Source organism: Mobula birostris, chromosome 3, assembly GCF_030028105.1.
Source record: "Mobula birostris isolate sMobBir1 chromosome 3, sMobBir1.hap1, whole genome shotgun sequence".
NCBI classification, from domain to species: domain Eukaryota; kingdom Metazoa; phylum Chordata; class Chondrichthyes; order Myliobatiformes; family Myliobatidae; genus Mobula; species Mobula birostris.
Window position 1 is genome coordinate 153,118,276 of NC_092372.1, and position 26,089 is coordinate 153,144,364.

At 39.4% G+C, this 26,089-nt stretch overlaps 2 protein-coding genes across 6 annotated transcripts in view; one reads left to right on the forward strand and one right to left on the reverse strand.

Moving 5' to 3' along the window:
* The window catches only part of LOC140195340 (uncharacterized), an 80,713-nt gene extending 80,619 nt beyond the window's left edge, over positions 1–94 (reverse strand). Inside the window, exon 1 of one of the 2 annotated variants that reach the window (XM_072253490.1) lies at positions 7–94. The gene's annotated coding sequence lies outside the window, so the exon portion shown is untranslated. The remainder of the gene's footprint in view (positions 1–6) is intronic. The other variant, XM_072253491.1, reaches the window with a different exon arrangement.
* Positions 95–145: 51 nt separating this feature from the next.
* The window catches only part of LOC140195341 (uncharacterized), a 51,712-nt gene continuing 25,768 nt past the window's right edge, over positions 146–26,089 (forward strand). For 3 of the 4 annotated variants that reach the window (XM_072253493.1, XM_072253496.1, XM_072253497.1), the window contains exons 1-6: positions 146–466; positions 5,690–5,788; positions 7,418–7,554; positions 14,755–14,877; positions 17,354–17,420; positions 20,702–21,275. In XM_072253493.1, coding sequence (XP_072109594.1) covers positions 5,722–5,788; positions 7,418–7,554; positions 14,755–14,877; positions 17,354–17,420; positions 20,702–21,275 — 968 coding nt within the window. In that variant the 5' untranslated portion in view covers positions 146–466; positions 5,690–5,721. The remainder of the gene's footprint in view (positions 467–5,689; positions 5,789–7,417; positions 7,555–14,754; positions 14,878–17,353; positions 17,421–20,701; positions 21,276–26,089) is intronic. The other variant, XM_072253495.1, reaches the window with a different exon arrangement.

Here is a 26,089-nt window from a genome sequence, read left to right on the forward strand (position 1 = left end):
ACGTACCAATGGAAAGTTACCGAATTTTTCCGACCAGTTTGCGTCGGTGTTTCAGGGCTACCGGATGGTCCCTTCCTCAAACCGTTCCGGCGGCAAGACGGGAACGTCACTTCCTTAGAAACAGTACCTCACATCCTCCGTCTGGGGCGGGAGAAACGGACCGGACAGCAAGAAAACGTTTTATTCGTAGCGAATAAAATTATTGAATGAAATTCTATAACTCTTTTTATAATATTTTATCTGACAATAAAGAGCAATTATGTGGAACGTTTACATAAAAGATTACACGGGGCGCCACCAGCAGCGTGGGAAATGATGTAAAGGCGCATCGGAAGTTGAGTTTTGACGAAAACGAAGATTGCTTCCCAAGGTGCCTGTTTTGTGGAATTTGTGAAGGACTTGAACTGGCCATTACTAATAATAACCGTGACAGGACTTTTAGGTGCTCGTTTCGTAGTTGGTACTGGTGAGTAAAATCCTACTCACGGACAAGACAAAGTGCTTGCGTTTGTTGAAAGAACGCCTCGCGTGTGTATCGGGCCTTTCATTTCCAGCTCGGGATGTAGTTCAACTGTTGTCGATGTTAATAACGGTGTTCTGAATCTTCTGGGTTTGGAAAATTAGGGTTTGTTGTTTTGGATTTCCCTTCAAGTTAACAGGATATATGATAGTTCCAAAAAAAATTAGTTCACCAAGTATTCTAAAAACTTAACCCGATATGAATTAGTGATACGATTATTCGTGGACATTGGGAGGGAAAATCTACAATTTACTTTCATACAATCTTGTAGTTACGGACTTTAAGCAATAGGTTGAATGCACATGCACTTTATTAGGTAATCCTAATGATGAATTAAACGAACGAATTGAGTATTATTGTTTGAAGGTGCCCCATATAGGAGAAAATAACGACCGAAAAATGAAAGAAAATTATGTCTATATAATGATTAAAATATGCCATTGACCTGTATGTCACGTGTCGTATAGATTTGGAATTTAAGTGAGCAGACATCTGCAGTAATAGTGACAAAACTGAAGAGGTTTTAAAGATTAATATTATGTACATGAAAACATGCAGTGAGTTGCATTGTTTGCGTCAATGACCAACACAGCATGTCCATAACCTACTAATCCTAAATCATACATGTTTGGAATGTGGGAGGAAAACGGAGCACCTGACGGAAATCCAGATGGTCAGGGGAGAACATGCAGGCATCCTTACAGGCACCGGTGGGAATTGAATCCTGATTTTCCAGTCACTGTCGCTACAATATTGGGTCCAGCACAGAAGTGTAATTACAGAAAAAGCATGACAATGCTTCTGCTTAGAAGTTTGCAAATATTCTGCATGACATTAATACTTTGATAAACTTTTGTATATGTCTGATGGAGAGAATATTGATTAGTTGCATCACAGTCTGGTATGGAAACACCAGTGCCCTTGTATGGAAAATCCTACGAAAAGTAGTAGATATGGCCCAGTCCATCACGGATAAAACCCTCACACCTATATGGAGGGTTGTTGCAGGAAAGCAGCATCCATTAATAGGGTCCCCCACCATCCAGGTCAGAATCAGGTTTATTATCCCTGGCGTGTGATGTGATATTTGTTAAATTAGCAGCAGCAGTTCAATGCAATACATAATCTAGCAGAGAGAGAAAAAAATAATAAATAAAATAAAACATAGTAATAAATAACAAGTAGATCAGTTACATATATTGAATAGATTTTTTAAAATGTGCAAAACCAGAAATACTGTGTATTAGAAAAAGTAAGGTAGTGTCCAAAGCTTCAAAGTCCATTCAGGAATCGGATGGCAGAGGGGAAGAAGCTGTTCTTGAATCGCTGGGTGTGTGTCTTCAGGCTTCTGTATCTCCTACCTGATGGTAACAGTGAGAAAAGGGCATGTCCTGGGTGCTGGAGGTCTTTAGTAATGGACGCTGCCTTTCTGAGCCACCACTTCCTAAAGATGTCCTGGGTACTTTGTAGGCTGGTGCCCAAGATGGAGCTGACTATATTTACAACCTTTTTTAGCTTTTGGTCCTGTGCAGTAGCCCCTCCATACCAGACAGTGATGCAGTCTGTCATAGTGTTCTCCATGGTACAACTATAGAAGTTTTTGAGTGTATTTGTTGACATGACAAATCGCTTCAAACTCCTAATAAAGTAGAGCCGCTGTCTTGCCGCCTTTATGACTGCATCAATATGTTGGGGCCAGGTTAGATCCTGAGAGATCTCGACACCCAGGAGCTTGAAGCCGCTCACTTTCTCCAGTTCTGATCCCTCTATGGGATTGGTATGTGTTCCTTCGGCTTACCCTTCCTGAAGTCCACAATCAGCTCGTTTGTCTTACTGACATTGAGTGCAAGATTGTGCTGTGACACCAGCTCTCTTTTTGCTGCTGCCATCAAGAAGAAGGTACAGGAGCCCCAGGATTCACATTACCAGGTTCGAGAACAGTTATTACCTCTCAGCCACCAGGCTCTTGTACCAAAGGGGGTAACTTCATTCAACTTCACTTGTCCTTTCATTGAAATGTTCCCACAACCAATAGACTCACTTTCAAGGACTCTTCATCTCATGTTCTCAATACTTATTTCTTCTTTTTGTATTTGCAGTTTGTTGTCTTCTGTACTCTGGTTGAACACCCAGTTATAGTTCTAGAGATTTGTTGCCCACAAGAATATGAATCAGTGTTGTATATAGTGACATACATGTACTGTGATTTACTTTGAACTTTGATATTGAACTTTAAATCCTGGAGCTTCCAACCTGACAAAATTGTGGGAGTACCTCCACGAGGAGCAATGTATGTTCTATGTAGCTTATCACCAGTTACATAGAACATAGAAATTTACGACACATTACGGGCCCTTCAGCCCACAATATTGTGCCGACCATGTAACCTACTGTAGAAACTGCCTAGAATTTCCCTAGAGTATAGCTCGCTATTTTTCTAAAAGACACTATTGTATCTGCTTCCACCACTGCCGCCAGCAGTGCATTCCACGCTTCCATCCACCACTCTCTGTGTGAAAAACTTACCCCTGACATCCCCCCGTGCCTATTTCCAAGCACCTTAAAACTATGCTCCCACGTGTTAGCTATGTCAGCCCTGGGAAAAAATCCTCTGGCTATCCACACGATCAATGCCCCTCATAATCTTATACACCTCTATTAGGTCACCACTCATCCTCCGTCGCTCCAAGGAGAAAAGGCCAAGTACGCTCAACCTATTCTCATAAGGCATGGCCTCCAATCCAGGCAACATCCTTGTAAATCTCTTCTGCACCCTTTCTGTAGTTTCCACATCCTTCCTGCAGTGAGGTGACCAGAACCAAACACAGTACTCCAAATGGGGTCTGACCAAGGTCTTATAGAGCTGTAACATTACCTCACAGCTCTTGAACTCAATCCCATGGTTGATGAATGCCAACACACCCTACGCCTTTTTAACAACACTGTCAACCTGTGCAGCAGCTTTGAATGTCCTATCAACATGGACCCCAAGATCTCTCAGATCCTCCATACTGCCTGGAGTCTTACCATTTATATTCTGTCTTCAAATTGGACCTACTAAAATGAACCACTTCAAACTTATCTGGGTTGAAGTCTGTCTGCCACTTTTCAGCCCAGTTCTGCATCCTAGCAGTGTTCTAATGGAACCTCTGACAACCCTCCAGACTATCCACAACACCCCCAACCTTTGTGTCATCAGCAAACTTACTAACCCATCCTTCTACTTCTTCATCCAGGTCATTTATAAAAATCACAAAGTGGAGGGGTCCCAGAACAGATCCCTGTGGAACACTACTGGTCACTGACCTCCATGCAGAATGCAAACCATCTATAACCACCCTTTGCCTTCTGTGGGCAAACCAATTCTGGATCCACAAAGCAAAGTCTCCTTGGATCCCATGCCTCCTAATTTTCTGAAGGAGCCTTGCATGGGTAATCTCATCAAATGCCTTACTAAAATCCATATACACTACATCCACTGCTCTGCCTTCATCAATTCCTCAAAGAATTCTATCAGGTTTGTAAGGCACGGTGTGTCCTTGACAAAGCCATGCTGACTATCTCTAATCTGATTACGTCTCTTCAAATGCTCATAAATCCTGCCTCTCAGGATCTTCAACCACTTGCCCACCACTGAAGTCAGACTCACAGGTCTATAATTTCCTGGGTTATCTCCACTCCCTTTCTTGAACAAGGGAACAATATTTGCAACCTTCCAATTCTCCAGTACTTCTCCCATCCCTATTGATGACACAAAAATCTTTGCAAGAGGCTCAGCAATCTCCTCCCTCGCTTCCCACAGTAGCCTGGGGTATATCTCATTCGGTCCCAGTGAATTATCTAACTTAATGCTTTTCAAAAACTCCAGCCCATCCCCTTTCTTAATGTCTATATGCTCAAGCGTTTTTGTCCACTGTAAGTCATCCCTGCAATAGCCTTGTCCTTTTCATCAAAGCCTAGATCTCAGAAAATGAATAACTCAGAAAAAAGTAGCATTTTGGGTATTTTGAATAGAAGATTGGATGTATAAGAAACAAAAGTAACGTTTGTTAGGTCATTTTTTTGGAGTTAAGTGATAAATTCTTCATAACATGGTAGTGTAGATGTTTATGTGACTCTTTACAGCGTGTGTGATTGGGGTTCAGTTTCTGTTGCTGTCTGAGTTTGTACATTCTGTGACTGTTAGTTTCCTCCCATGTTCCAAAGACCTACCAGTTAGGGTTAGTAAGTTGTCATGCTAAAGCACTGAAAACATGATGACGCTTGCGGCTGCCCTCAGCACATCCTCGGACTGTGTTGGCTGTTGACACAAATGACACATTTTACTGCTTGCTTCTATATATGTGTGACAAAGTTAATCTGGGTTTTTTAATCTTTAACAGAAGAATCAATTTTAAACTAGAGAAGTTGAGCTGGAAGCAATTGATTTTGGAATTGGAAAAAGGAGATTGGACGATACATATTATTTTTATTCTCTATGATAATCCTAGAGTGGTGGGATATCTTGATCATTAATAGTGTGGATTGTTGTGGCAGTAGATAATTAAGTCACTTCAGTGGTGAGGGCACTTCACGTCATTAGGGTATAAAATGTGTATTTTCAATGTGAAAATATTGAGAATCTTTTCACTGTAAATTCAAAGTTCATTTATTTTCAAAGTACTATCAAAAATTCCCAACCTTATCTGTATTTTGTGAATTAAACCCTAATTGTTTCAGTTTTCTATACAAAATAATCAAATTTAATATATTTTTTCTTTTTGTAATCATGCCTCTGGAATATTATTAACATGGCTCAAAAGGGGTGAACAAGTTTTAAAATAAACTTTAGTAAGTAATTGGGTTCTTAGTTGGGATGTTGCATTTAATTATTAATACTGTAGACAGACTTGAGTAGTATTTAGTCTCTGATCAGGATATTTGATTTTCTTAAGCATTAAGGAACTAGCTGGATGTATCCATACAATATCCTGCAGTGCAAAATACGGTGGGGGGAGGTGGGCTCCTTTCCTTCATTAAGTGTAATATTTTAAAATTTCTCTATCAGCATATTTATTAATACTCTAGAAAAACTGAGGCTTATACGTTTATACATGATTAATTTAGATTTTCCTGGAGTCTTGTCTCAATATAAAATATCGTGATGTTTTATGACTTTTTGAATTTCAGACAGTAAAGTGAACAGTGCTATAAATCTGAAAATGAACACCAATGCACGAACCCTTGATGAATACATAATCTCTTGGAACGCAGAAGAACCCTTGATTGGTAAGTACTTTTTCCCTTGGAGAAGTAGAGTCACAAACTAAATAAAAATCGTCAATTGTTGGTATGATTAAAGCAGCTGGATAAAGAGCTAACTGAAGAAAAATCTCCCCATTTTAAAAAATGTTTGTGTATCAAAAATACTTCATCAGGTACTGATCATTTTGGAACATCTTAAGGAGATGGAAGGTATCTTTAGAATTCAAGCTATTTTTCTTTAGAACTGTAGCACAGCAAGCTATCAATTTCTTCAAGTGAAATTGAAGTGAAAAAAAATTGATCACTATCCTTGGTTCTTGTGTTTGCATTTTTAAGTAGTTAACCCCTTAGTTAATTCTGATTTCCATCCTTCCTAAGTTTGCCTTGAGACACTAGGGTTACAGTTTGGCAGATGTGACCTCCCCATCTGCTAATGTCTCTGAAGCTTAATTTTATTCAGCAAAATTTGTACCATTATTCATCAATTATTTTATTTTATTGGATAAAATGCAATCACTGGCTAACTCCGTTTCCAGTTACAGGATAGTACTTGTGCACTGTTCTGATATGGTATGCCCTGAACTTGATCCAGTGTGTGTTTATCTTGTTTGTTTTGTACTTTCAGGCCATATAACAGAGCAGCTGCAGAAATAATTATCCACATATTGCCACTTCCAGAAAATAATCAACTTCTAGGTATCTCTTTAGGAATATTAGTATATTCTGTTGTTTATGGAATTCTATCCAAATTAGCTCTAGTTTCAGGAACAGTTAGTTGTAATGGCTACTGTATGAAATATGTTAAACTTCATTAATAACTTCCCTGCACAACCAAGCAGTACAACACAGAAACAGGCCCTTCAGCCCACAATGACTGTGTTGACCATAATGCCAAGCAATCTGTTCTTAACATTTCTACCCCTTCCTTAATAAAGCTATCTAATATTAAAGATGCCGTCTTGCACCCCCAGCCTACATCAACTATTTGATCATAAGCCACAGAGACTAATATGAGAAATAAAGGTAGTAAGTACTAAATGCATCGGGTCCAGGTCTTTTCATGGACAGACAAAAGAAGTGAGGATAGATTCTAATACAGTTTGGTCAAGGAGTAGGTTTTAGGAAGTGTTATTCAAGGGGAAGGAAAATTTAAACCCCAAAGCTTACTGTCTTGACAGATAGCAATTAAATTTGTCGATGATCAAGACTGGAGAAATACAGATCTTCAGAAGGCTGTGTGCTGGAGAAAATTATGGAGCTGATATTGGCCATGCCCATTAACAGATTTTAAGTTAGAATGAGTTAAATTTTGAGATATTGGTTACTAGGACATGATGTAAATTGGCAACAATGGGCATGTTACATGAATGGGGCCTGGCAACTGTTTTGGAATGAGGGAGGATTCAGTCCATTTATAAAATATATGATGGTGTTCTTGTAACTTGTAAACTTGCAGTTTATCGTTCCTTACCTAAAATTTTCATGATCATGCTCTCTTGAATTTTCTGTACCGGTTGTTAGGCAGTGGGTGAGGATTGTTGTTGAAATATTTGATTTGTTTTCTCTTAAAAACAGCATTAGTACAAAATAAGCAACCTTTGCTTTAGATTGATTAAAACCAACTTAAAAAATTGTTGTTTTGTGTTCACTCAGGACTCAATTATGTAATTGAATATCAACGTGATGGAGGAAGAGAGCCAATGTATGAATGCACATTATGTGACTTTACAGAATACTTACACATGTTTGTTTTGCACCTTGCTGGTTTCAAGCACAGAATGAATTATATGGTAAGAAAATATGTATTGAGGATTGGTTTGTATGGTCATGAATTAGTAAAATGGGGAGGGATGGACAAAAAAACTGAGTAAATTTATTCTTAGTAAAGGAGGGGACGGGCACACTAATGTGCTGATATCTTGCATAACATGGAGTTTGGAAATTTCCAGGACCTACGTTCATGGAATCAGCTTTGAAGGAGCTATTATGGCATACTGACAACACTTTCCTGGGTACCTGGCATGAGTTGTATTTCAGTTCATTGTGGGGCTGGTCTTGGACAGCTGGTTCTCTTTTTTTTTTAGACAGACTGCTTGGATCTTATGGTCTCCTTCATTACCACCCTTTGGAGTTAATAGAAACCACTATACTTACACAGATATGCCTGCTCAGGAATTTTCTGTGGTAACAAGGTCAAGAGCCAGTAGAGCTGCTGAGGTTGTTATACAGAAGTATGTCAACACAGGGGTCAGTTGCCCTGCACTTGCCAGGATGCAGTGCTGAGCCTTTTCTCAAAGCAGGGCCACTGAAGACCAGCCTAACAGCCTCTCTATTACCAAACCAAGGAGTGTTTTATTTGTGGAGGATCCTAGATGATAATTGAAATTCATATTCTTTTCTCAGTTCAGGAGCAGGAAGTGGATTACACCAGATTCCTGGTAAGGCATTGTGCAGCCTGAGCAAATGTTATCTTTTCGAAGTACAGTGTTGTTTTTGACTGGAGGACCAAAAGCCCTATAATAACACTGTGGGGAAATGCTTATTAATGGTAAATGGGTGTAGAGGTTTAAAAATAAAGCAAATACCACTCCATTTTGTGGAGGTGAGCCCTTCCAAGTGAGACAAAAATTCACGTGCACCTCTTCCAACCTTGTCACTGCATTTGGTGCTCTGGGTGTGGCCTCCTCTTTATTGATGAGAGCAAGTGGAGGCAAGATGAAAGGTTTTCAAAGCGCCTGAATTTCATTCACCATGGCCACCTGGAGTTCTGGTTTATACCATTTCATCTTCCCTTCTCGTTTCCATAGTGACCTGCCTGTCCTTTGCCTACTCCGCTGCAAGTCTAAGGGCAAATGCGACTAGAGGAATTGTCCTGCCTGGGTTGTCTACAAACCCAATGGTATGAACATTGAATTTTCCAATTCAGATAAATAGTGGGTACAATAGTATCATTTAAGATGCACTTAGAGGGATAAAGACATGTTTGGCTGAAGAGCCTCTATCCATGCTGTGTATTTGTATGCCTATGGCTATAAACCCAAAGCTCTGCGTTTTATCCCCCCAATCCCGCTCCTTCTGGTCCTCCTGTTTTTATACTTTTTCCCACACCCCATTCCACTCCCTGTTTTTATCCATCGACTACCCACAAACTTCACCCAAGGGATGCCTGCCCTCATTTGATTTCATCTGCCCATCTCTCCCTTTTATGGTTCCTATTATCACCTTCCCTACTAATCTGATTCCAGTACTTGTATCTTGTAACTCTGCTGCACCCTCCAGTCTTCATTCTCTCCTTCACCTGCCTATCCCTCATCTCTTTTTTCCATTTGTTACCTGTACCTTGTACCCATTTGCCTTTGTTCCCTCTGCCCATCATTCCTCAACCTTCCTTGGTCCATGTCTCACTTACTGCTCCCACCCTCTCTCTTTATACCTGCCACTTTCCTTCTCCATTCTTACTTCTGATTTAGGCTCTTACCTTCAAGAAGTTGACAATTCCTTTCCCTCAGAAGATGCTGCTAGATCCACTGAGATTCTCCAGCAGTTTGTTTTATTTATTTTCTTAAAATGGAGAATATAAAATGGCAGCTGTAGTTATATACTGTAGTTATTTCAATCAGTTTTCCCACTAAAAATGCTACATAATCAAAATGTGCTTGTGATACAGGAACTAGCTATAATTAATCATTGTTAAAGAAAGATTATAAGATAAAGACCTGAAATGGTTGCCACAAGAGGACACAGGTTTAAGGTGCTGGGGAGTAGGTACAGAGGAGATGTCAGGGGTAAGTTTTTTAACTCAGAGTGGTGAGTGCGTGGAATGGGCTGCCGGCAACGGTGGTGGAGGCGGATACGACAGGGTCTTTTAAGAGACTTAGATAGATACATGGGGCTTAGAAAAATAGAGGGCTATGGGGAAATCTAGTACTTTCTAAGGTAGAGACATGTACAGCACAACTTTGTGGGCCGAAGGACCTATATTATGCTGTAGGTTTTCTATGTTTCTAAACTAATGCTGTTAAAGATCCACAAATCATACTAGAATTCTAAATAGTACTGGCTGCAGAAATTGTGGTGAGTTCTCTGATTATTTCCAAATTTGTCTAGATTCTGGAAAGTTTCCAGCACATTGGAAAGCAACAAAAAAAAAAGCAAGGAAAAAGAAGAGCTAATGTTAAGGAAGTTGAAAAAGGGCACTTGATAATCGGTGGAGTCATTGTGGTGTAATGGAAGGGAAATTTAACATGTTATTACAGTTTCTTGAAGTTAAAAAGGGAGAAGGAAGGAAAAGAGCCCCTCACAAACAGGCTCCAAATCTGTCAAAGGATGGTCATACCTCCTGCAGCTAAGAATTTATTCCAGGTTCAGACATTCAAGTAACTTTGGGACCTATAAGTAAATTTCTGTTGGTGCTCCTATAGACATTTACTGCCTTGCCTTCATCAACTTTCCTGGTATGTTCCTCGAAAAAGTCTTAGGATTGGTTAGACGCAACCTACCACACACAAAGCCATGTTGATGCGCTTTAATCAATCCCTGTCTATCCAAGTATTTATACAGCCCCTTAGAATGCTTTCCAGTAACTTAGCCACCATTGGTATCAGGTTCACTGGCGTATAGTTTCTCAGTGTATGTTAGAGTCTTTGTTAAACAAAGGAATAACATTAGCTTTCCTCTAATTCTCTGGGACCTCACCCGTTGCTAAGAACATTTTAAATATTTCTGCTTGGACTCCTGCACTAGCCTCCCACAAGTTCTGAGGAAACATCTTGGCAGGTCCTGGGAATTAATCCACCCTAATTTTTCTCAAGACAGCAAACACTTTCTGGGTAATCTGTATAGGTCCATGACCTCACTGCTGTTTTGCCTCACTTTTAAAAACCCTGTGTCTGTATCCTGAGTAAATATACAAAAAAATCTATTTAAGATCTGCCTCATCTCTGTTGGCTCCATGCATTTGTAACTACTTTGATCTTCCAGGAGACTAATGTTGTCTCTTGCTATCCTTTTGCTCTTAATATATCTTTAGAAGCCCTTGGGATTCTCTTTCACCTTGTCTGCTAGAGCAACCTCATGCTGCCTTTAGGCCCTCCTGATTTCCTTCTTAAATGCTCTCTGGCATTTCTTATACTCCTCAAATACCTCATTTTTTCCTTGTGAATATTTGTTATGTACTTTCCTCTGCTTCGTAAACAGGGCCTCAATCTCTCTTGAAAACTAAGGTTCCATAGGCTTCTTATCCTTGCCTTTTATTCAGACAGGAACATGCATGTAGCAGCCACTGCTGGCGACCTAGTATGGGTTGTTATTTTTGTTATGGCGCACCCTCCAGTCACTCCAGTAATGATATTCCAAAAGTCAAAGAATAGTTTTTGGTCCTTTATTAGCAACTAGCAAAACATACAATCTTGAAACGATGAAGTTTAAGCATAACTAAGCGATATAGCATCCATCGGTCCCCAGATCCAAACATCTCAGAACAAGGCACAAATATGTAACTTATTCCCTTCGCTTTTACCATGCCCCCACTCACATGGCTAGTTACCATAATAAACATAATAACTGCATAAACACAGAATACAATGCGGATAGAAATCAGATGCGTGGTTCCTACAATACAAACTCTGTACTCTCAAAATGTCACTTTTGAAGGCCTTGCACTTAGCAAGTACTCCTTTGCCAGAAAACAACCTGTCCCATTTCACACTTGCCAGATCAATATTGGCCTTACTCCAATTTAGAATCTCATCTCAAAGACCATATCTGTCCTCCATAATTATATTATAGCTAATGGCTTTATGATGACTGATGCAAGGTGTTTCCTTGCACTAACCTCTGTATCTGCCCTGTCTCATTCCCTAATAGGAGATCTAGTATTGCACACTCTATAGCTGGGATTTCTATGAAGTAAAGAAACTTACCTGAACATAATTGACAAGCTATCCCATCCAGCCCATTTACAGTAATGGGAGTCCCAGTCATTCAGTGGAAAGTTAAATTCATCTACTATCACAACCTTGTGTTTCTTGCAACAGTCTGCAATCTCTCCACAAATTTTCTCTTCTAAATCTCGCTGACTTCCTCACTTTCAATCTCCAGTCAATTCAGATTGGCAACAACATCTTCTCCACAATCTCCATCAGCACAGGTGCACCACAAGACTGTGTGCTTAGCTCCCTGCTCTACTCACTTTACACATATGACTGTGGGCACAACTCCAATGCCATATTCAAGTTTGTTGACAACACCACTGCTGTAGACTGAATCAAAGGTGGTGACAAATCAGCATTTAGGAGGGAGATTGCGAATCAGGTTGAGTGGTGCAATAACAACAACAACCTCTTGCTCAATGTCTGCAAAACCAAGGAGCTGATTATTGACTTCAGGGGGAGGAAACCAGAGGCCCCTGAGGCAGTCCTCATTGGGGGATCAGCGGTGAAGAGGGTCAGCAACTTTAAATTCCTTGGTGTTATCATTTAAGAGGACCTATCTTGGGCCGGGCACATAAGTGCAATTATGAAGAAAGCACGGTAAACCCTCTGCTTCCTTCGAGATTTACGAAGATTCAGATGACATCTAAAGCTATGACAAACTTCTGTAGATGTGCAATGGAGATTATATTGCCTGGCTGCATCACAGCCTGGTATGGAGGCTTCAGTGCCCTTGAATGGAAAATGCTACAAAAAGGCGTGAATATGCCCCAGTTCATCACGGGTAAAGCCCTCCCTACCATTGAGCACATCTACATGGTGTGTTGTCATAGGAAAGCAACATCCATCATCAGTGATGTCCACCGCCCAGGTCATGGTCTCTTCTTGCTGCTGCCATCTGGAAGAAGGTACAGGAGCCTCAGGACTCACACCAACTGTTCAGGAACTATTATTATCTCTCAACCATCAGGCTCTTTAACCAAAGGGGATAACTTCGCTTTCCCCATCTTTGAACTGTTCTGACAACCTATGGACTCACTTTCAAGGACTCTTCATCTCATGCTCTCAATTTATTGCTTATTTATTTATCTTTTTATTCTTATATCCTTTTTTATTTGCAGTTTGTTGTCTTTTGCACACTAATTGTCTTTCCTGTTGGGTGCGGTCTTTTCATTGATTCTATTATGATCCTTGGATTTACTGAATATGCCCACATGAAAATGAATCTCGTATATGGTGAAATATACAAGTTGTACTTTGATAATGAATTTACTTTGACTATTCGAAAAATAAACAAGTGGGTTTTGGCTTCAAGTCCAGTTGGACGATCACACTGTTCTCTGTAACTTCAACACATTTAATCAGCTTGATTCAGTAAGAGAAGCTCTTTTCTGAGTTAAGCCACTGTTGATGTAGGGCTTGAGTTGATATTGCTCAAAGCAGTTTTGAATAGGAAGCTGTTTTGTCAGATTTTGATTTTTTTTTAATGAAATAGTGTGCAGAATATTTTGTTTAATTGTACATGGGGAAAAAAACTGTAAAATTTCTGTATTTTTAACGTTGATATTAGAATAAGTTAGTGGATTATTTTTAAGTTCATGTCATCTTGATGATATGCTGATCAGCTGCTATTTGCTCATTATATAGTTTCTCTTATTTATTTTTAAATTGTATTGAAACACTTGTAGGTATGAAAGGTACTCTTTCAATACGAGGTATTGGTTCCTTTACCAAAGCGAAACAAGCCTTTATTATTTCACCATGTTTAAGGACTTTTGAGTTTTTATCCAAAAGGTACTGCTTAACACTAAATGCATGACAGCATCTATCTGTGAAGATATTTGTTATGTTTATTTGTGCCTTTTCATGTCGTCAATCTATAATTGTTTAAAAGTGATTAAGATGCTTAATTGTTCAGATGCTGGTCCAAGTTGAAAGTGTATATAATACATATGCATATTTGGAGGAGGAATGCCCCTTATTGAATTGCCTGCAGACAGTCATTGAAATCTCCGAAGTACAAGGAAGGTTCTGATTTATCGTTCTCTACCCCCATTTGTAGTAAATGATCTCTACTGGAGTATTTATTAGAAAACTTTTAAGTTTATAAGTTCCCTTGCAGTGAAATTTGCTGGGAAGAAAAAGCAAACATGGTTATCCAAGGTTGCTGTTGTATTTGGATCTTCATTCATGAGGTCCATATTTTACTTGATGATTGTCCAGTCTGATTTTTGAGAACTTGATTTGTGACAGAAAAGTTATGCTCTCCATGAAATCCGTGGTATTACTGAATCTTCCAGAATTTTGTAAACAGTCTGCTCTTTTTCATCCAGTGAGCCAATTAATCTGTCTGTTAGAGTTTCTGGTGTTTGGCCATTTAGGCTGAAGTAAGCCTTGGTGTTCTGCAAAATTGCTTTAAATCAAGACTCAATGAATGAAAGATGTTGCTGCATCTGTTACTGCTCTTGCTATAGCCTGGTCTGGGGGAGTCGGGCGGGGGGGTGGATTCCATAGCATTAGGGCTAGAGACCATTCTTTGGACAGGGTTCATTGGCATGTGCTTTTGGGAATGGTTTTTGCTATTTTACATTAGTTTAATATTTCAATCATTTGTACAAGATATTATGAATTTAAATCAAACTTTATTTTTTATTTTAACTTTAGCTTTTTGATCATTCACATCAACAAATTGCCTTTAAATGCCTCCAAATGGCAGAGGTATCATCTTTTATTTTGGGCACAAATTAATACAAGTTTAGCCCTTAAATTCGTCTTATAGCAGTGCCAGGGGTGTTCTAAGAGGAAGGCCTTGGAATTCCATCACCAAACTCCTTACTCTCTCTGAGACTTAATGGCAGATAATGGCCATGGTGTATGGATTTGGACCATTATTCCTTTTATCCATCTGTGCAGCAAATATTTTATGTTAGTAATGTCCATGATAGCAAAATGTTCCAATCTGTTTTGTAAAGTATGTTTAGCATCATTACAGCACATTAAAAGTAAGACTAGATAGTTATTATTGGTGTAATAAATTTTACACTTTTTTAAAAATCTAAGGCAAAAGAATATCCGGACATGATGAAATGGGATAGGACTGAACTAAAAGAAGAGGAGCTGTCTGATATCATTAAAGAAAGAGCTGCTATTATTGAGAAATTGGAAGGAAGGAGGTGCATACAAGTAAGTTACCATAAAATGGTTCAATGAAAATGACTACTTCCTTTTACAGCTGATGTTTAGTTAAGTGTATTTGAGCTACTTAAGTTTTAATTGTTAAAATGAAATTGTTCATGCAAAAGATGAAGAGTGAAAAGTGAATTAAGAATACATAGACCTACAGTTGTGAATGGACTTGTAGTGTTTCCTTAAATATTCTAAATATTGCTTTTGGAGTATGTTGAATTTGACCTACTTTCATTTACATTGACTGCATTATTTGTAAAAGAATTGTTTGTTTCTAATCGCTATTAGTTTCTATTTCTGGATCGTTTTAGTTCAAAATCATTCAATTTAATTCCTATTTGAATTAGTTTAGTCTATAATTTAGTTATAATATTGGTTTCTTGTATACCCATTTAAAGATAATACTAATTCTTTTTTCCTCATACACTAAAGTCATTAAATTGCAATGAAGTTGTGAATTTGTACACTTAACACTGATTATTCTCTTTAGAAGTAAATGTGGGTAGTGCCTTCAGTTTCAGATCACCACATTTGAAGCCAGAAGGTCTGCTGTGAGGTTGGTTGTGATGCTTGTAAGCTTGTATTGCAAATCAAGAAGATACTTCAAACTGCAGAGAATGGGCATGACTTTTCCAAATTTCTTTTATTTTTTTTAATGGAAATACATGCAAAATTAGTTTTCAGTGGTTTGTGGATCTATGTTGGATATCATGGATGCTAATTTCTCCAATAAGTCTAATATATTTGTTTGAATTTCCCTGTGGCTACCTATTTTTTTTCATCTACTTTAAGGAATTACCTATCTTATATTATTATTCATCTGTTATACTTCCTAAACACCAAATGTAAAAACTGTTGTATGATCAAGAGAAACAAATGAAAGTTTACTTTACTCTCTTCTGCTACTTTGTGCTTTTCTTTTTGCTATTCTTACATGGAAATGAGAATATTTCAGTTAGTAGTAATGAGTGGCTGAACCACACTATTTACAAGAAATTGTAGCACGGAACAACATACTTTAATCCAAAAGTAAAATACTATGGATGTTGGAATGCTTAAATGAAATAAAAAATGTTGGAATACACAGCTGTGGAAAGAGAAAGAGGGTTGATCTTTCAAGGACTCATGGGAAACTGATGTGTATAAGACCATTGGGTTCAAAACTGTCAGTTGTAACATACTACTCAGCCTATCCTCAAGTTGTTGCTTTCTGTCCAGATTTGCAAAATTTGGTAAAATGATTTAAATTGTTTCCCTCCCCCTTTTTTTTTTTGAATCTTTACTCCCGTATTTTGTTTGTCTTTTCACCATTATGTTAGGTCCTGCTGCAATTTCGTAAGGCTTCAGTGAGCCTATGCCTGGAATATTGTGTACGGCTTTGATTCCCTTACCTAAGAAAGGGTAGATTGCTCTTGTGGAAAAGCAAAGAAGATTCACAAAATCGAGTTGCTAAGTTGGCAGTTATGACAAGGAGGTTTGATGATAGAAAAATGGAGGGTTGTGTAGGAGGGCTGGGTTTCATTGGTCTAAAGAGTATGGTAAAAGGTCAGCACAACATAGGATGAAGTGCTTGTACTGTGTTCTATCCTAATCCAGTCCCCCCCTCTCGCCCCGCCCCCCCTCACCCCCCTTCCCCACCCACCCTCCGCGCGCGCGGGCACGCACACACACACACACAAGAGAGAAAGGGGTGCCTCCATTTCATGGCGAGTGGGGAGACATAACAAACAGCTCTTTCATAATTTCTACCAAAGTTGATGACCTCGTTCCATTTCTTTTGCCTGACATGTCTAACTCATTGAAACTTCTCTATATATCCTCTTCTCAGCCACACTTTTGCATATCTTTGTATTATTGGCCTTTATTGATTAACTTGGCATACTTAACCAAAATAAAGGACTTAAAATGTTGTTTATAATTCTGCTTGTTCTGATTAGCTTTTTTTTAAACTCATGGCTCTATGTTTAAAGCAAACGCTATAATTCAGGGAGAACAAAAGTAAACTTCATCCACCAAACCCATTCTTTATTTCAGCATTCATTCGTTATTTTGTTTTTGGTGTTGAATAGGTTCACCTCGCTCTGCTGCTGCTGAACCCTTCGCACCCTCTCTCTTGCACTGAAACCACTCAGATTCATGATGACAGAACCCAGCAGAGGTTCATGGACCTGAAATATTGACTCTTGCCACAAATGTTATCTGACCTGCTGAATATTTTCAGTATTTTCTGTTATGCTACAGTATCATATTCACATTGTCTGCTCACTGGAATGTTGTGAGATGCAAAAGAAAAACTGGGAAGAGGGTGTGATATTTTTGTAAATGAATCCCGTCAGCTGATTTTTTTTTTGTTTTTTGTTGTTGCGTCTATAATAGGTGTGCAAAGAAACACAAGAATCTGCTGCAAATTAACTGCATACTAGTATTGCCTTCTGCATTTGAAATACTTTTTATGGTTATTTGACAATTATAGGTTGTCAGAGGACAAGATCCGCCCAACATTCTTCGTGTGGTTAGAAGAGTTCAACTTCCAAGCAACAGTAAGTATGCATTATCATATTGCTTTTTATATTTACTTAAATCTAATTGACAATAAGTTACAAAGTTAGGACCGTAGAAACTTGAGTTGCTACATTTTGTGAAATCTTGATTAATCAGAGTCCATTTAAATATGTAGGTTTGATTAAAGATTTAGAGCACTAAAGCTGAGAAACAGATCCTTTTGCTCATCTAGTCCATGTAGTCCCATTTACTTGCATCTACATCATAGCCCTCCATACCTCTCTGATCCAAGTACTGTACCTATCTGAACTTCTCTTAAAAGTTGCAATTAAGCTCACATCTACCTTTTCCACTGGCAGCTCATTCCACACTGGCACCAATCTCTATTAAAGTAGATCCCCCTCAGATTTCCTGTAAATATTTCGCCTTTGACCCTTAACCTACAATACTGTGCAAAAGTCTTTGAGGTGTGTGTGTGTTTGTCAACATGGAGCGAAGAGAGAGTTTGTAAATCTGGCAAGAGCAAAGGATGTTGGGAGGGGTGTGAGACAAGTGGTAGAGAAGGAGTGCTAGGGGTGGGGGGGGGGGGAGTTGGTGGTGTGGGTGCAAACACACTCAGCCCTGAGACAGCAGGCAAAGTCACTTGATTCCAAACAATTGTTTTATTGATCATTAGAAAATGACTTTCTGGTGTTTCTGGCTACCTCCCCCTCTCCCTATCCCCTCCTTTACTCTCTGTATACCCATGACTGTGTTGCTACCCACAGCTCTAATGCGCTAATTAAATTTGCCAACGACACTACATTGATTGGCCTTATCTCAACAAATAACGAAGTGGCCTACAGGGAAGAAGTCATCTCTCTGACACAGTGGTGTCAAGAAAACAACCTCTCCCTGTATGTCCCAAAAACAATGGAGCTGGTTGTAGATTACAGGCGGAGTGGAGATGGGCTGGCCCCTATTGACATCAATTGATCTGAGGTCGAGAGGGTAAACAGCTTTAAGTTCCTTGGCATCCACATCACCGAGCACTGCACGTGGTCTGCACACACCAGCTGTGTGGTGGAAAAAGCGCCTCTTTCACCTCAGACATTTGGAGAAGTTTGGTATGGGTCCCCAATGCTAAACTTTCTACAGGGGCACAATTGAGAGCATCCTCACTGGCTGCATCACTGCCTGCTATGGGAACTGTACCTCCTTTAATCTCAGGACTCTGCAGAGAGTGGTGCAGACAGCCCAGCGCATTTGTAGTTGTGAAGTTCCAGTGATTCAGGACATTTACAAGGACAGGTGTATAAAAAGGGCCCGTAAGATCATTGGGGATCCGAGTCACCCCAGCCACAATCTGTTCCAGCTGCTACCATCTGAGAAGTGGTACTGCAGCATAAAAGCCAGGACCGAGAGGTGCTGAGACAGCTTCTTCCACTGGGCCATCAGACTGATTAACTCATGCTGATTTGAGTGTACTCTATATTACATTGACTGTTCTATACATTATAAATTATTACTAATTACTATGATTGCACACTTAGACGGAGACGTAACATAAAGATTTTTACTCCTCATGTATATGAAGGATGTAAGAAATAAAGTCAAATCAAATTCAAATCCCAACCACAATTCCCCTCTCCCTCCCCCCTTCCCACTCTCAATCCATAATAGAGACCCATCTCAAAATCAGGGTTATTGTCATTCACATATGTCATGCAATTTGTTTTTTTTTGCAGCAGTACAGTACATAAAATTACTACAGTACAATACAAAAGTTGTAGGCACCTTTGTGCTTGCTCTCTCTCTCTCTCTCTTTTTATATATATATATATATACCTACAACTACTGCACAGTGCTGTATAACCTGTAATTCTCATCTCACCCAAGCTGAGGAGGAAATGCTAACGTGCTTATTTAGCATCCCTATCCCCTCATAATTTACACCCCTCTTTAACAATCCGGGGTCCATGGACACATTGCTTGATGGTATTGGTCCGTGGCATAAAAAATGTTGGGAACTCCTGCTCTCTAAGATTTTCTCTCATTCTCAAGTCCCAAAGGTATCAACATAGATTTCTTCTGCACTCTTTCAAACATATTGATATCTTTCCTGCAGGTAGGTGACCATAATTAGGTCATTCAACCCATCAAGTGTTCTGTCATTCAACATGGGTGGCTTGCATTTCCCTCTCAGTCCCATTCTCCTGCCTTTTTCCTGTAACTTTTAAAACCTTTGCTAGTCAAGAACCTATCAACCTTTGCTTTAAATATACCCAATGACTTAGCCTCCACAGCCGTCTGTAGCCATGAATTCTACAGATTCACCACCCTCTGGCTAAAGAAATTCCTTCTCTGCTCCTATTCTGAGTCTGTGCCCTCTACTCTCAAACTCTCCCATGCTCCCTCTATTTAGGCCTTTCGGTATTCAGTAGGTTTCAGTGAGATCCTCATTCTTCTAAACTCCAGCAAGTACAAGCCCAGAGCCATCAAATGCTCCTAGTATGTTAACTCTTTCATTCTTGTAAACTTTGTCTGGACCCTCTCCAATGCCAGCACATCCATTCTTAGATATGGGGCCCAAAACTGCTTACAATACTCCAAATGTCTAAACCAGTAGCATTACATCTTTGTTTTTATGTTTCAGTCCTCTGGAGATGTATGTAAACTTACACTTGCTTTTAAAAACGTAAACACGAGGAAATCTGCAGATGCTGGAATTTCAAGCAACACATATAAAAGTTGCTGGTGAACGCAGCAGCAACTTTTATGTGTGTTGCTTACATTTGCTTTCCTTAGTACCAACATAACGTTCAAGTTAACCTTTAGGGAATCCTGCACTAGAACTCCCAAGTCACCTCTGATTTCTGAATTCAATTCACTTTTTATAAAATGCTTCATGCTTTTTTTATCTACTACTTCTTTAGCCATTATACTAATCTATCCAAGTCCTCGCATTCCTTGCTTCCTCTTTGAATTGTTCGTAAATTTAGCCATGATATTATCAATTTCCATCATCCAAATTAGTAATGTATAACGTAAAAAGTAGCGGACCCAATACTGACCCCCTGCGGAATACTACAGCTCATCAGCAGCCAACCAGAAAAGAACTCCCCCCTATTCCTGCTTTTTGCCTTCTGAAAATCAGATAATCTTCTGTCCATGCTGGTATTATTCCTGTAATACCATGGGCTCTTAGTGATTTTTTTTTAAGTAAACTTTGTGATTATATAACAATGCAATTTATTTATTTAAACATAATAAATGTAGTAAATAAATTTTCAATTTTATTGGAAAATCTTTTAACTATTTGTTTATTTTTATGGCGAAGGTTGGCGGCAAGAATGGGAAAGAAATCCATCTAGGATGGAACAAGAGTTGATAGAAGGTATAAGAAACCAAAGAGAGCTGTCTATGAGAAAAGAGATGATGCTTTCAACTCCGAGAGATCATGGGCAGTATGAAGCAGATTTCAGAACCTCGGATAAGTTTTTTGATTGGAGGAGAGATGATAAAGACTTTTATGGAGAAAATGTTGAAGCTACTGATAGGTTTACAGATAACAGAATGCAATACAGAGAAAATACTTCAAGTGGATATACGGACTTTCATAGAGACAACAAAGAAGAATATGTAGAACCAGCACGAAGTTATAATCAATATTCTGACCAGCAAGTAGATGAGCAAAGAGGACTATATGGCGATCATAAGCAAGAATCGCCTATGTATACAGACTGGAATAAAATTTACCAACAGGAATCTGGAAATGATTTCAGGGGTTCGGACAGATACTCAAATACAAGAAAAGATGAGCACCTTCGATATTTAGAAGATGGAAGAGGCACAGACTACAGGAGAGATGATCGAAAATATGAAGATGAATATATTGCAAGAGAACAAGCTAGGTAAGTTTCTGTTATTCAAGTTTAATTTATTAAAAGATATGAACTTGTTTTAGTACAGTGCAATTCTTGCATATTATGTTATTTCATTGTCATGCGCTTTAAAGCAATTTGTAAAAACTGAACATAAACTGAAATCAGTCAATCTGTCATTTACACATTACAGAAATCAAATTATCAGATTATGACTTTAAAAGTCATAAAATTTAGAAAATCCTTAAAGGCTGACAGATTGGGTCCAAGGAGGCTGTTTTCCCTGGCTGAGCAGTCTTATTATAAGAAGTAGGCCTCTTAAGATTGTGCTGAGGAGAAATTTCTTCATGCCGTGTACGGTGAATTTTGGAATTCTGTGCCCGGTGGTCTGTGGATATGTAGTCATTGTTTTATTTATCAGAGCAATGATCAATGGATTTCTGAATATTAAGAGAATCAAAAGAAGTAGTTTTGATGTGGAAGGTCAGCTAGGGTCATACCCAGCAGAGTATTTATTTTCATTAAGCAATACAGCACGGGGTAGGCCCTTCCAGCCATGCCATCCCACAACTCTGATTAACCCTAAACTAATCAGAGGACAATTTACAATGACTAATTAACCTGTCCCATATATATGTGGACTGTGAGAGGAAACTCCACGCATGCCACTGGAAGGACGTATTGAGGCTCCTTACAGGGCGGTGTCGGAATTGAACTCTGAACTCCGGAATATCCTGAGCTGTAATAGCGTCATGCTAACCGCTACACTACTGTGGCGCAGGCAAGTGATCTTTTCTCCCTCCTGATTTTTTAAAAAAATATAGTTCTTGCATTTTGAGACCTTTGTAAATATCACAGGCACAAAATGGACACAGGTTATACAAAGGAATTGTATGAGTGTTCAATCTTGAATGAATGTTATTTGGTACTGATTAAATTTAATTAGCTTCTGTCAATTATTGGATTGTAATACTAGAAAAATATTCTTGCACTGTTGTGAAAGTGTCAGAAAGTGAACACTGTACTATGTCTCAGGAATTTATGAGGAATGATTGGGGTTCATGAGCCTGGTTTTAATGGAAAATAAATTCCAAGATTAGATTTGTATTTAAAACAAAGGGAGTTGAATTAGAAATCATTAAATATTAATGGTTAAGTGTTGCAATTGTTATAGGAGGGTTTATCTGAGGTTTCTTTACAAATTAAGACATATTGGTATACAGGTTTCCCCTGCCATCCGAAGGTAAAGCGTTCCTATGAAACGGTTCGTAAGCCGGAATGCCGTAAAGCGAAGAAGCAATTACCATTTATTTATATGGGAAAATTTTGTGAGCGTTCGCAGACCCAAAAATAACCTACCAAATCATGCCAAATAACACATAAAACCTAAAATAACAGTAACATATAGTAAAAGCAGGAATGATATGATAAATACACAACCTACATAAAGTAGAAATACTTCTCTACAACCATTGCCTGCACAGATCTCCGTAGCGAAAATCTCACGCAAGCGCTGTCGGCAGAAAATCTCACACAAGCACTGTTGGCATAAACCCGCTCTCCAGTAACCTTTAAACTGTGAAGCTGCCAAGTCTACCAAATAACACGTTAAAATACACAGCCTATATAAAGTAGAAATAATGTATGTACAGTGTAGTATCACTTACGGGAATTGGGAAGACATCGAGCACACTGATGATGGTGTGTTAGACTGAGTCGTCGCAGGCTGGGTGATGCAGTGGCCCCCACCCTCCGGGCCGCTGACCGGATACATTGCCGCGAAGCACGCAGGGGTAGCCAGGAGGCACACAGCACATCGTTAAGAAAAAAGTCGAAATAAACATGCTAATTAATTAGGTGCTGCCCAGCACATAAATGTCGGCGCAGATCAGAGGGGATTGCGGATTGCACTGTCTTTTATCGTGAACTGATTTTTTCGAGCGCTGATTTTTTATCGCGTGCTGCCTTTCTTCGTAACAATGAAAACACTTTCTGAAAGCAAAAACAGGGTACTAATGTAGGTCTTTCGTAACAGTGAGGTTTCGTAAAGCGAATGTTCAAAAAGCGGGGGACACCTGTATTAATGAGGCTTTTAAACAGCTCTATTCTGAAATCATCAGACTTTGATTTGCTGATTTGTGCTTAGGAGTGAGGTATTTTAAGAAGTGCAGGCAGTACATTTCCTAATTACAGATCGGTTTGTATATTCTTGCTTACAAAATATTAAAAAAAAATCTTACCATGCTTTCTGGAAGCTTCTTCAACATAACTTAATTGAAAAAGAGGGTGAATAGAAGTGGAATAGCCACCAGTTGTTGACCTAGGTATTAAACTTGGATGTGACAAAGTAGCTCTCAGCCAAGTTAAGCTTGCAAAGTCTTCCCCACAAACATCTGGTGAAGCACTGGTGTCCTAATTAGGATTTTTGTCTTGATATGATTGTCCTTGAAGAGTCAAACCTGATATTGTACCAGACTTGGGTGTGTCCTGTTCCCATAGCAGGATGGATCCTTTGGGGGGGGGGGGGCAGTGCTGTGGTACAGAGGTGAATGGAGTACCCTAGAATTCCTCAATGTCATCTAGATCCATGTAGTTTCTTGATGCATGTCCAAACATAAACAAGGAAGCTGTCCTCCTCTAGCTGGTATTCTTCTGTTGAACTGTATATCCAAAGGCAGTCTGAACTGAAGACTTGTCCATTGCTAGAAGTTGGTTAGTAGCACTACCATTTTCAAAACTGGTGCTGTCATGCAAGTTTGAAATGTGTTGTTTTGTGGCAGCAGTACAGTGTAATATATACAAAATACAACAGATTTATTTATAATATATAAAGTAAGTAGTGCAAAAAAGGGAGCAAAAATATGAGATAGTGTTAATTGTTTGTTTAGAGATCTAATGGCAGTGAGGGGAGGATAAAGCTGTTCTTAAATCTGTGTAGCTACCAGATCAGGTCTGTGGCAGGCAGTGAGTAAGCCAGCACTAGCATTTAAAGCTACTTGATTTAATTCTTGCCTGACTGTTTGTAGCAAATACATTTGCCATGATAACGCTGGCAGACATGACCACCAACCACATAGCTCTTGTGGAGATGGATTCCCCTCTTCACACTGAATCACGCAAAATGGACTGAACTGGGAACAGATCTGACAGCTCAAACTGGGATCCATGATGTATTTTGGGACACCAACAACAGTAGAAATTTGTAATTTCATGATCTAGCATACCTTTCACTATTATAAATGCAAATCAACTCTGGTTCATTGAGGATTAGAGGATTACCAGTGGAAGAACTGGGTGATGCTAATAACATGGGAATACCTCTAATGTTAAATAGCATGCAGAAGACAGAGCAAAGTGATCCTACAAGCAATGGGTTAGAAACTCAATTAGCCATGTAAATAGTGTTGCTGTAGAGGCAAGTCACAGGCCGGGTACCTTACAGCAAGTGACTCACTCCTGACACCCCAGTTTTTTTTCTATTATCTTCAAGGCATGTATCGGGGGTGTGTTGCAATGTGTTGCACTTAATGAATGAATGCAGCCCATCAACGTTCAAGAAGCTTGCATCGCAGGGAACAGAGTGGCTCATTTGACCGGTACCTCCTCTGCCACCCTAAACATTCATTCACTGCAGTATCGTTTATAAAATGCACTGTACTTATTTAATTAGACTACTCTGACCGTGCCTCCCAAACTCCCCACAGCCTTAACCAGAATCAGAATTCTGCTAAATCAGAATCAGGTTTATTATCACCAGCATGTAATGTGAAATTTGTTAACTTAGTAACAGCAGTTCAATGCAATACATAATCTAGCAGAGAGAGAAAAAAATAAATAAAAACATAATAAATAAACAAGTAAATCAGTTGTGTATATTGAATAGATTATAAAAAAAATGTGCAAAAACAGAAATACAGTATATTAAAAGAAGTGAGGTAGTGTCCAAACCTTCAAAGTCCATTTAGGAATCGGATGGCATGGGGGAAGAAGCTGTTCCTGAATCACTGACTGTGTGCCTTCAGGCTTCTGTACCTCCTACCTGATGGTAACAGTGAGAAAAGGGCATGCCCTGGGTGCTGGAGGTCCTTAATAATGGACGCTGCCTTTCTGAGATACCGCTCCCTAAAGATGTCCTGGGTTAGTTTGTAAGCTAGTACCCAAGATGGAGCTGACTAGATTTACAACCTTCTGCAGCTTCTTTCGGTCCTGTGCAGTAGCCCCTCCATACCAGACAGTGATGCAGCCTGTCAGAATGCTCTCCATGGTACAACTATAGAAGTTTTTGAGTGTATTGGTTGACATGCCAAATTGTTTCAAACTCCTAACAAAGTGTAGCTGCTGTGTTGTCTTCTTTATGACTACATCAGTATGTTGGGACCAGGTTAGATCCTCAGAGATCTTGACACCCAGGAACTTGAAGCTGCTCATTCTCTCCACTTCTGATCCCTCTATGAGGATTGCTATCTGTTCCTTCGTCTTACCCTTCCTGAAGTCCACAATCGGCTCTTTCGTCTTACTGATGTTGAGTGCCAGGTTGTTGCTGCGGCACCATTCCACGAGTTGGCATATCTCACTCCTGTATGCCTTCTTGTCACCACCTGAGATTCTACCAACAATGGTTGTATCGTCAGCAAATTTGTAGACGGTATTTGAGGTATGCCGAGCCACACAGTCATGTGTATACATAGAGTAGAGCGGTGGGCTAAGCACACACCCTGAGGTGCACCAGTGTTGATCATCAGCGAAGAGGATATGTTATCACCAATCCGCACCGACTGTTGTCTACCGGTTAGGAAGTCGAGGATCCAACTACAGAGGAAGGTACAGAGGCCCAGGTTCTGCAA